Source organism: Tachypleus tridentatus, chromosome 10 (genome assembly GCF_004210375.1).
Source record: "Tachypleus tridentatus isolate NWPU-2018 chromosome 10, ASM421037v1, whole genome shotgun sequence".
In the NCBI taxonomy this organism is placed as follows: Eukaryota; Metazoa; Arthropoda; class Merostomata; order Xiphosura; family Limulidae; genus Tachypleus; species Tachypleus tridentatus.
In genome coordinates this window covers 143,659,861-143,672,533 of record NC_134834.1, presented here as the reverse complement: position 1 = coordinate 143,672,533, position 12,673 = coordinate 143,659,861, and the positions used below count along the sequence as shown (strand labels likewise).

At 32.3% G+C, this 12,673-nt stretch overlaps 1 protein-coding gene across 7 annotated transcripts in view; it reads left to right on the top strand.

The window, feature by feature from the left end:
- The first annotated feature begins 2,208 nt into the window (after positions 1-2,208).
- Positions 2,209-12,673, top strand: part of LOC143230510 (AP-4 complex accessory subunit tepsin-like) — a 58,829-nt gene continuing 48,364 nt past the window's right edge. For 3 of the 7 annotated variants that reach the window (XM_076464200.1, XM_076464203.1, XM_076464197.1), the window contains exons 1-3: positions 2,209-2,565; positions 5,475-5,531; positions 10,622-10,694. In XM_076464200.1, coding sequence (XP_076320315.1) covers positions 5,490-5,531; positions 10,622-10,694 — 115 coding nt within the window. In that variant the 5' untranslated portion in view covers positions 2,209-2,565; positions 5,475-5,489. Of the gene's footprint in view, positions 2,730-5,474; positions 5,532-10,621; positions 10,695-12,673 lie in introns of all 7 variants that reach the window. The other 4 variants (XM_076464202.1, XM_076464199.1, XM_076464198.1 and 1 more) reach the window with 3 other exon arrangements.

Here is a 12,673-nt window from a genome sequence, read left to right as displayed (position 1 = left end):
TTTTCTTATATCATGGAATATTGCTCGTGCTAAACGCCCGTATTCTGATGGTGAATTTGTTAAGAAGAATATAGCTGGCGTTGTTGTAGTGTTAGATCCAAATAACACAAAACTTCAGTGATTAATAGCATAAACATTAGCTTCATGCCACACAACAAATAGACGTATCTCCCAGATCAGTGCTATGTTGCAGGCAAAATGCAAAATAATTTAAAGAATTCCCTTGCGTTCAGCTTAGCCCTTGACGAATCTACAGACGTAAAAGACAACCCACAACTGGTGGTATTTGCTCATTATGTTTTCTCTGATGTAACTGTAAAAGAAGATATGTTGGACTTAGTGGCACTAAAAGAAATACCTCGTGGTGCTGACATTAAAAATGCACTTGACGGAGCCTTAACAAATGCTGATATTCTAACGGATAAACTCGTCAGTGTTGCAACAGATGGAGCACCTGCAATGGTGGGAAAAATGCAGGATGAATTGAATTTATGAAAAGTGATCCCAGCGTTCCAGTGTTTCTCCCTGTTCATTGCATTATTTTTGAAAGCCAAATACTTCAAGTATGAAGATGTTATGAAATTTGTTCTTGAAATTGTCAATTTTATACGCTTAAATGGGAAGACCCACCAACAGTTCAAACATTTTGTTGAAGAACTGGAGCTTGAAGATAAACTCTACTGCATTATGAGGTGGCTGTCAACCAACAGTGTCTTAAATAGGTTTGTGGATCTGTTGGAGCCAATTATTACTTTTCTTGAAGAAAAGAAAAGATTTTATACTCAATTGGGAAATGATGAATGGATGCAAGATCTAATGTTCCTTGCTGATATAATGAATCATCTACAAACTCTCAACTTGGCACTCCAGGAGAAGGATAAGATTGTTACTGATCAAACAATTTTCAGCTTTCAGAATAAAATAATACTTTTTTCAAAGAGAAATATTATCAAGAAACTTAATTTACTTTGCAAATCTCAAAAGGAGAGTAAATATATTTCCCGATATTGAAATAAAAGACCACAAACGGGAAGAATACAAAGATAAATTACAAGGACTGCTTGATAATTTCCTAAACAGGTTTGAGGACGTGCATAAGCTGAAGCCCTGCTTCGCTTTTCTTGTAAATCCATTCATGGTTGATGTGATCATGATGTTTGTCCAACTCTTGAACCTCCGTTGTGGAAATGGAACTAATAGAACTACAGGAGGATCTGGGTCTAAAGATGATCCATAAATCCCATGTTACAACTGAGTTATGGAAGCAAGTTCCAGAAATAAAATATCCTGAACTGAAGAAAACCAGTGTGCGACTTTTTTCAATTTCCAATATACCATGTTACTGTGAATCACTGTACTCTGTAATGAAGTTTGTGAAGTCAAAGTATCGTGCAATACTTACGAATCAACACCTGACGGAGATAATTTGTACAGCCTTGACAACATATCAGCCGGAATTTCAACGACTCACAACTTTCTGGCAGTCTAATTTAATGTTAATGAAATGGAAATTTGCATATATTTTTTAGATGTTCTCGTGGTTCATTACTGCATTAAATATGCTCAATATAGTTTAAACAATAATCAGCCAGGATTTCGAAAACTTTTGCTATATGCTCGTATATGTGTACTTTGTGATTATTGAAACTAACACAAATTAACAGTGTAAAAGCTACGTACATCAAAAAATATTATTAGGTACACGTATTTCTTAATATTTATATAAAATTTACGTAACAAGATGTGCATGTAACAATGAAACGAGTGTTTAAAATTTGTTCATGTTTTGCGGCTTTACAACATCTAAAGTTTATCGTATGTGACTCTTAAGTTAAGCAAGTTTGGCCACTCTTGGTTTAAGGGGTAAACCAGATTTATGTTCTTTAGGATGGCCGTAGAATGAAAAAACTCGATTAATATGTTATTTTAGACTATTCACTAGTTGGAGAGCAACATAACTATCTTTCTTTAATTCATTTAAAGTAATTCAACTTTTACTTTCAAGTATTTTAGTAAGATCTGTGTTTAATTTCTTCATTGCATAAACGAGTATAAATCTTTCGCCCGTACGATAAAACCGTAAATCCTTTACTTTTATCAGATTATTTAACTATAATGCTGGTGTTACCTTTTAATTTATATATATAACTTTTTGTGTGTTTTTTAAATAAATGGTTGCTTGATTATTAACTTGATTAAAAACAATTTAAGTGTATAGAGGGCGCAATACACTAACGGTATCAGAAATAAATTTACTGATAAATAGAACTGTTTATTTTTTGTTTTTTGATAAAGGTGTATTAAATGTGGTAGTCGTATGTATTGAACATGAAGTTTCATGAACTGATTTAGAAGAAATATTAATACAAACGTTTAAAACTGATTTCATAATGTAAAGTATGAATGTAAAAGGTTTTACCAGCACATATTGTGTTATGTAACATTGGGGAAAACGAAAAACCTTGTTTGCAGTGTAATTTAAGTTGTATCTCATCAGAAATATTAATAATATTAACATTAATATATTCAGTTATTATACAGTGTACCAGAAATTCACGAATACAGGTAAAAATATTAACGTCTTTTAATCTCAAGATTTTCAAGCGTGTTCAGCGTCAATATAATCAGTGCAAATGTCAGGTTGAACGGTCATCTTTTTATGGCTTTAGAGTAGGATATGCAACGCCGACGTTACGTTATTATTGCCAATATTGGTGAAAGTGCGAATTGTATGTGTGCCAGTATTAATTATATTACATATTTTACCTTTGTTTTGCAGTTTCAGACGAATTTAAAGAGTTTATTGTCTAAAATGCCTTCAGTAAAATACCCAGTATTGTATTTGGAGAGATTTTTTGTGTTCATATCTTGTTTTGTTTTTTATCCATGCCCATGCAATCCAAAAAGATTGAATATGAACCTTTTGGTGTGTATTGGGTAAGGTGCCAAAGAATGTTTTTGTTATGAGGTACAAAGCTACACACTAGGCTATTTGTATTGTACCCATCGTGAGTATCAAAACCTAGTTTTTGACATTATTAGCTGGCAGAGTAACATTTGAGCCACTGAAGAGCAAAGTTTATTGCCAAAAATTAATTAAATATTGTCTAAACATGTTCTAAACCTAGAAATAGCCAATAAAAACCAAATGGTCCTCTTTTGTCTGTATTTTAGATTGTATATACACAAATACTGAATACAGAACATTTTATATTTTAATTCTATTGGTTATTGGTTAGACCACATCTGGAATATTGTGTTCAGCTTTCAGCTCCTTATCTTATGAAGGACATTGAATTGTTGGAAAGGGTTCAGAGGAGGGTTACAAGGATGATACCTGTAGTGTAAAGGTTGTAATGTGAGGATAGGTTAAAATATATGAAATTGTTAGAGGGAGTTTTTATTAATGTGTTTTAAAATTGTTAAGACGATTCATTGTGTCAATGCATTATATTTTTATGTAATAAATCATTGGAATGGCAGGACTAGGAGATCTAAATATAACTTTTTTCAGGGTAAGGTATCTGTGTTATAACAGGATGATTGGCTTTTGGAATGGGTTGCTTTGAAATGTAGATGCAACTCTTGCAAGAGAGTTAAAAAAAGACAATGGATATTTGGATGATGAGTGTTTGTTTTTACTTTGAGTTTTATTTTAAAATCTAGGTTTGTGAACAGGACAGCATAGATGGAGCAATACATCACTTTTTGCCCTTAAACCATATATGTTTGGTATTTTAAAACTGGTTTGATTTTTTATGGTGCAAAACAACTAGGCTATCTGCACATTTTAAAACTATTCCAACATGTTTGCTAGTTTTGATTAATATTTGATTAAAGCTACAATAGTATCTACAGAAAAGCCTTAAGTTTGGAAAATTAGGTGTTAATTTCTAAAATGATGTAGTAACATTTAAATAATTCTAGATGCCATAACTTAAACAACATTGCCCAAAACTGTTAGCAACTTGGAGTAGTTCTGAACTAGCTGTTATAACCTGGTTAATAGTAGTGCCAAGTGCTGCATTTGAAAACATTAATTCTAATTTTGTCTTAAAATTTCACCACTTTTTCTATCAAACTACCCGTTTTACTGAGGTATCTTGATAAATGATTAGAAATTCCATAAACACAAAGTGGACATGAAAGATCAAGTTTGAAATATCAAAGGTGCATTGTAATAAAGGGTGGGTTTGAAGTTTAACCCTTAAATAAGGTGTTAGTATTTGAAGCCTATATTTCATCATCTGTCCAAGTCTTTTTGTATTTCAGGCTTGTTCTCAATTTTGAAGTTGAACAAACAATAATACAGAAGTTAGTTTGGCATGTTATTGTTCATCCCTCCACCAACTAATGCATCAAAATCAACATCAGTGTAGATTTTTGCATTCAGTCTAACAAAAATTTTATTCAATTCAACAGTATTCACCACAATATCTGGTGAACCAGGAAGATGCAACAGATTTACCCATTCTTTGATCAGTTGTTGGGGAAAAGAAGTGAAATTTGCTGTCAGATATTATTTGATAAAACATACTTTTTGATTATTAGAATTTTGGAATTAAGAGTTATAACTTTTAGGAAGGATGTTATTGCCTCACTGGCTTAATAAGAGTAGTTTAAGACAAATACTTTTGGATGAAGGCACTTTTAAGATAGTATTTTTCAGTCACTCTTAAACTTCTTTGTAAAGTTCTATGCAAAGTACTAATCATTAAAATTAAGTTGTTAATTTGGTGGTGGATAAAACAGAACTAAATCATCATGTGTATAGTGCATGTATAAAGACAACAAAATATGTAATATGAGTTGTAGAAGGATATTTGCCTAATAGTTATTTTTTTGAAACATTGAATGTTTAAAATATTCCAAATATATAATGCCAACAGATTTTAAAAAAAATTAGTTTCAGTCATAAAACTGTTAAACGGTTTACTTTCAATTATGAGCTTTTTGTTTTTCTTAAAATGATATTTTAAGAACCTATAAAACTGCTAAAGATGATTGGTGTATGAAGGTCTTAATGACTGTCATACAACTTTAACAAGTCAGGTTTTCCCTCAGAAGTTTTAGGTGACGTTAAAATTTTATTTAGTTGCTGATGTGGTGCAGAATATTTTAGTGCCAAAAGCACGGTATGTGTACAGACATGGTCTTATTTATTTTGTAACAAATCAGCTGCCCCACTTTTACATACCAAACATTATCACATAGATATAAAATTATTAAATTCACAAAAAGGTCTAGGGGTGTGGGAAAATCTGAATTTAAGGGGGGGCTTTCCTCACTACAAATGGGAACTAGAACCTCTTGTGAGTTAACTGTAATTTGAATCTACTGTTGTGGAGATTTTTAGGTGTTGGTGATGTTAATTATTCAGAGGAATATAATTACGTTTTTTGTGTAGTTAATTCTATGCAGAAAATAAGTATTGCATATGATGAAAGCTGATAAGTAATAAAAACATTTGTTAGTATTTCAGGTTGAAAATGTGGACAGCTCTGAATAAGGAGTTAGCGTTCTTAAAATTGGTAAGAATTTCATGGACAACAACTTTATTCTTGTTACATGTGTTTGTGTCCTCCTTTCTCATTTTTACAGTTTTTTTTTTACCCTTTATCTTCTAATTGCTTCCTACAAAAAAAAATCGTTTTAAAACCCATTTTTTTCTCCTTTGAAATCTGAATGTAATATACATTGTCACCTGAAGCTGATATCACATTGATTATTTTACTATCTGTGTTACACCAACTGCATGACTTGTCTTGGTACTTGGCCTTGGTTTTGTGTCAGATTGCTTGATATTGACTTTAATAAATGAAAAGTAATTAAGACATAATCAATTTTGACTATTAAAATAAGTGTTATTTTACTTAACAGTGAATTAGGATAGTTTTTCATATTTTTGTGAAATGAACTAGGCTTATAACTATAAAAAAAGAAAAAAGTCATTTCATGTAATGCAAACAAACTGAGCACTGCTGTTTGTAGCCACAGCAACTTTTCTGTAGTAGGTGTTTCTTCACTTTTTTATAATGAGCTATCAAACTATTACAAAAAGCAGGAATTTTTTTGCTGTAACACTGTTATCAGACTTTTCTTGCTCACTATCACGAGACAAAATGCTGCATGAAAATTGAGGATAGCCTGAACCAAGGACAAGTTCAGTCCATTCAAGTCAAGGTCCAGTTGATAGTGTCTTATCATTCATTGAAAATAATAGAGCAGGATCACTCAATTTGAAAAAGAAGTCCAATTCCACGATTGTGTATCATAGGCTTAGGTTTTAGGCCTAATATTTAACTAATCAGCTCACCACTTTTACACTATTGCTATTATTAGCTGATGTCCTGCAACTGAGACACCAGAGGACAATCTCAAGCAGGCAACTATTTACCAGAGACATTCTATTTTGGAGAAGAAAAAATGATGTTGTTAAAAGCAATCTATATTCCTGTATAAAATTTCATTATAGCAGTACATATTTGTTAATAGTATTGAATTGTACTGTCATAATGCACCTCAGAACCAGCATTCAGTGATGCAATTAGTACTGGAAAATACTTATACGACTTCAAGGTTGGAACAACTCTGAGATGTGATTATGGTTAAGATGAATAGTTTAATTCAGGCTTGTGCATCTTCCTCCAGGGTGCAGAATGCTGATAGCACTTTTTAAACATACTTTGTGGACCACACTGTATGAAGCAAAATCTTAGCTAATAATTTATATATTTTGATAATGCATAAATTTTAAATTTTTAAATTTACAAGGCAATGTTTAAAAAAAAAATCAGTTTCTCCTTGTGTGAGAAATATGACATATTTTCTTTAGGCATCCCCTCTTCTTTAATTTATTCACTGCCATCCAATAAATACAACATTTAATATAGATTATTCTTTATAATATTGTTATCACTTAAACAAAGCATAAGTTTCTAAGCCTTCAGTGTTGTTTGGTTGCAGAGACATCATATAGAAAATCAGATATCTTTTGCCTCACCAACTGTTTCATTATCTCTCTAAGGATTTGTGAATAGTTTTCTTTTATGATTAATACTATATTATTTATAACCAACAGAAAGCTAAGGTTTTTGTCTACCAAATAATGCATCATATTTTATTTTTCTGTGCAGAGAATTGTCAATTTCTCTTTTAGTACAAACTTCTTTCCCATAGGAACAATATTGATTACTTTGGATGAATTTGTAACAGATATGTTCACATAGTTAGTCTACAGTCGTGTTCACCTGTATACATACAAAAATAGTCAGCAAGACAAAAACAGAATTATTCAAATGATTATTAGCTTGTTATATTTTGTTTGTTAAAAGTAATTTAATTCTAGAATTTTTTCAGCTTATAGGCAGTTGTAATTTTATTTTTTCCTTGATTGAATACAGAAAAAAATGTGAGTTTGTAGGCAACTCATGCATCAGATTCAATTATATTTTAAGAATTCATTGTAGGTTGGTTAAAACCACCAAGTGGGCCTCATGTAGCTTATGGGCTGTGTGTTGCACATGCCTGGTTCAATTACTAATTCTTGAAATATAATAATTTGCATAGAATATCTCCCTATGCTAATGTTAGTCATGTGAAATAGAGATTGTGTTAAGCAGTAAAGTTGTTCTTAGTTTTGGAGTGGATATAAAAGTGCTTATTTTATGAAACAAACAATATTAACTATTATCCTTCTATCCAAAAATTATGAGGGTTAGGTTTTACTAAGTTTTATTTTACAGTCGTGTGATTATCAATAGGTTCTGGAGAATCATCAGTTCCAGTTGTACTTGACCTTAACAATACAACAGTAATTAAATCACTACAGAATAGTTGAAATTAATGTTGATGAAATGAACAGAATAAACTAAGGAGGTAACAACATGTCATTGTTGCCCACTGCATGCAAGTTTTCCCACTGTAAGCATGTTGGAATTACTGATTTAATGGATTAAATGTTGCCTGACCAGAAGACGGAGAGGTTGAACTTGGTCACCTGTTTGCTTATGCTATTTATGCCAGCAAACCCTTCTGCATTCTTAACAATCACTATCTACAGCCTTTTTTGATTATACCCTTTATAAAATACTTCCAGTTACAAGTAGGTGCTGTGAAACTTTCTTAATTTTACGAATATCTACATCTGGCAGTTTAATCAAGTAAGTTGTGACATCTGTATAAGTAACTAGTAGCTGAAGTAATATTTACAATAAATAGTAATAATTTATTACTAAATTAATAGTAAATTACTAAATTACTAAATAAAAAGTAATAATTAGTCTCATTATGGTCATATCATAGCCAGTGTTTTACACTGTGGTATTCAGGTTAAGTAATGCTTGACAGAAAAACTGAAAAATCCCGAAAAGTTCAAGATTGTCAAACATAACAAAGAGAACAAAAAAATAAAATTAACTTTAACTTGGACAGTAATGATCAAAGAAACAAAGTTGTTATCCTGGATAATGTATGTAATGCTACCCAATTGCTGGCTGGGGTTTAAGCTATGTGAATACTTTCTGGCTGCTGTGATCGTGTGTAGAAAGACTAGAGCTGAAAATCAAGAAGATAAATAACTTGTAGGAGGTAAAGGATAAATCAGAAATGTTATTTTGTCTTTGCACTCTTTTGGTCAAGTTAAGAGGAATCTGAGAAATATATTGAAGTTTACACGAATTTTATCACACATTTAGGCCTAAGAGAGATAGTAGCCAGAAATATGGTAACAATCCACTTGCATGTTCAGGCAAAGCTTGAGTAAGGTATTCCACACATCTACAAGTTACATATTTAATGTGACAGTTTACATACAATGCTAAGATATCCCATGGTAGTTGCACAGTTTTTTGTATTATATGTTTGAATAGACCACATTTCTAGAAGTCTGTGCTGAAATGTATTGAAGAAAGTTTGAGATATAAGACCAAAGGTTGCAGTACGTACCTTTACATGTGTAAAAGAATTGGTATATGTTTATGACCATGAGACATCCATTAGCATGGATGGAATTAACTAAATGCAGAAACTACATGGAAAATAAAAACAACAACATGATTACACCTGAATAAAGAGATAATCTAAACTGGTTCTGGAAGGGGTATGTTAGTAGCTATTCTAGCTATCCCAATACATTAATTACCACTGATAAACCTGACTGACACTGTTTAATTTACATGGTAGATCACTTTTGAAGCACTTCTAAACAGAGACCATGAAAAGAATTTTATGTTGTAACAAATAATGGTCACAACTGAGAATCCACATATCTAGTGTTGTAGTACATGCATCAAGTGCCAGGAAGTGCACTGTGCACTTAGTAATCTAGACCTTGTGAACTTTCTCATCACATTTGCACATAGGTGAAGAAGTGGCTAGACTGTAAAAAAATCAGATAAATCACTTGATGTGGAAGTTCTCCAGTAATCCATTCAGTTATCTCAACAGATCTTGTGTTACATACTTCTCTTTCTTCTGTGTGTCACAGAGTGTGTTAAATAGAATATATTCATTTCGGGAACCATGCATCCACTGATATTTTATGTGGTTGAAAAGCTGCAGAATTCTAGAAGAAATCCTGGTCAATTATTCTCCTAAATGTTGAAGATAGTATTCTTGAAATAAATAAAAAGGACATAGAAAAATATGAGAAATACAGTTATAAGAACAAGTGGCAATAAGAACTTTAATAGTAAGAGGGCAAAACTTTAAGGATATAATTTTTGATTGGCTCTAAGATGCTTTTAAAAAAAATAAATTCAATTTTTGCAGATAATTTGTAACTTAGTCTTATTTGATAGCCAGCAAAGTTACTTGGCAATGCTAAGCTTAAAAAGTATTACTATGAAAGGAGGCTTGAACCACCTATTTTCACTATTTTGTTCTGTGGCACTTGAATTTTTTATCCAATACAAAACTATTTATATTACATGTGGCATTAAATGCTTATACTTGTTTGACAAGAGCTTTGCATATTTAGCTATCAACTTCTAAGTTTGTAAGTAACAGATATAGATTTCAGAATACTTTAACTAAAAAGTAATAACAGCTCACAAACTTTATGATGCATAAAATAATAAAATTTGAATAATGTTAATATTTTTAATGCCTACAGTTATTCCTCTAACAGTACTGATACAAGATCATTCTTGGCAATTATTTAACTGATCAATTGACTAGTTTTCTTTTGTCTGGATAGCTACCCAATTTATCTACTGGTCTTTAAAGTTGTTATGTAGTAATTAATGTTTCTGATTTTTAAGACTTGTAATGTAGGTAAATTATTATGTAGAATTATAAATTGTTGCCTCATAAAGGTTCTAGTAAGAGGGCCAAAAACTCACAAATTAAAGTGTTTTAACATGAAGAACAGTCTGTATATAACTCTACAATGAATATTTCTCTCTTAACACACCAACATCAGTAGAAAAATGCTGATTAAATTTTACATCTGGTAATTAAGTATTTTTGAAATTTCAATTATATTTTAATGTAGGTCTAAAGTAGAATTGAAACCAATATTCTGCTTATCAAATAAATATTGCTTGTAGAAATAAAGTGAAAACCAAATTATTATATTCAAAACTAATTTTGACCTCATTATCTTTTTCTTGTTCTTCAGTATCCTGATTTAGTCAGGGCAACCTCTGATGCAGAATCTTCCCTGCCTGGACATCTTTATGGAGTGTTGAATGGTAATCTGTGACCTCTGTCATGTAAAATATGAGGCAGTACATACTTCTGCCAGGTTTATGGAATGATTTACTGACTCCATTGCATTTCTAAGTAACTAAATGCAATATCTAGTAGCTTATACCCCTCTTCTATTGAATATATAGAATGTTGCAATATTTTGTAGTGCTCATTTTTTTGCTGTTAGATTCTTTTATAAGTATCTTCCAGTCGCTGTCTGGTAAGTTTGGTGTTTTATAATACAATAGTTTGGGGTTTGATCCTTGTTATAGACATGAAGCAGATAGTCTGTTGTGAATTTCTTCAGAGAAAACAAGATGAAAGCAAAAAAAAAACTTATATTTCTAGAAACATTCTATGTCTGAAGAACATCACAAACCCCTGTATGTATGAGGATCTTAAGTTTGGTTGAGGGAATGATACTTCTGAGGTTTCAACATTTTAGATTAGTAAAATAAAATGTCTATGTACACATACTATAAGTGGTAAAGGTAACAACTTAACTGCTTCAATTAATATTACAATTAATCTCTTCTAAGTGGGAATCTAAAGGGATAAACCGAATAAAATACAAAACAAATTTCTGCTTACTAAGTCAAATTGGAATTTTTCATGAACAGTAATTTGAAATGTAATTAAGTTGAATTTTAAAAATGACTTGAGAGAGACAAGTTATAACAAATTTAAGTAATAAATTTTAACAAAACTTAACAAATTTTAAGTTATAATCATTCAAAATGTGACTAAATATACTCTTCAAAAAAAGAAACACAAAAGGCAAAATTTGAGACAAATTGTTAACAAGTTTATTCCGGTAGTTCTGTATGACGTGTGAAACTTTGCACATTCACTGCTGAACATCAAAAGTCTGCAAAGGCAAAGTCCACGCTCACTAGTTGAAGTTTAACATCACTCAACGTCAATAACGAGTTTGCCCCCTGTGAGCATCAATAACTGCTTGGCATCTCCGGTTGAGGTTGTTGCAGACTCGGTGACTGGATGTTCGATGGGGTTTAAATCTGGTGATCTGAAGGGCCAGGAAGAACGAGGTCAGAGATTCCTGCATCTCATGTAGATGGTTGGGTTGCATGGGGCCTAAGAATCTCGTCGGCGTATCGTTCTGATCGAAAAATCTGGCATTGTAGGCGATGGCGCAGACCCTGGTAGTTTGGGTTGAGGCAGTAGTCCTTCCATCCGCCGCAGTGGTGGTGCCCTATCGCCGATGAGGCCATATCCGATGTGCCCCAGGTGCACGTGCTTGGCGAACTGGATGTAGCGATCTTGTGCAGGTATGGTGATCACGCAGCCCGAGAGGCAGTCCAGTGGTGGCCAGATTGTGGACGGTCACAAGTTGATCCATGTTGTTGGTGACGATACCATAGCCTTGTGATGGTGCTTGGGTGGACATTCACAGCTCTGGCAATATCTGATCGAGATTCGCCTGCTTTCAAGCGACCAATGGCGTTGTACTTTAGTCAGTATTGGCGTAACTGTATTGCGTGTCGGTGGCTTAATACTGAGCTATGGAAACCGAGAACCCGTTACTTTTAAAGGGATTTTGCACATGTTGCACTTGCAGAACATGCAGATCTCTCAAACAAATTTATTGGACACGAATGCGTTTTGGCGAAAAATCCAATGTTTTCCTTCGTTTTCAAAGTGCACAACTTTTATTGTCATTTTGGTCTGACAATCAGTGCCTTAACACGTGTAACATCACATACTCTGAGTTTGTAATGTTATTACATATATTTCTTTTTAAAATAAAAAATATCCCTTTTGTGTTTCTTGTTTTGAAGAGTATAATTTATGTCATATTATTACTTATATTTAAGTTTAATTTTCTCTTTCTCCTTTTATTTTACCTGAAACAGAAATATATAGTTGATGTTTGAATTGTGGTTTGAAATGCAACTGTTGGTAGGGTAGTTTTTAAAGTAGCAAGTCGTGTTAGACTTTCATCAATGGCCTAGTAGACCTA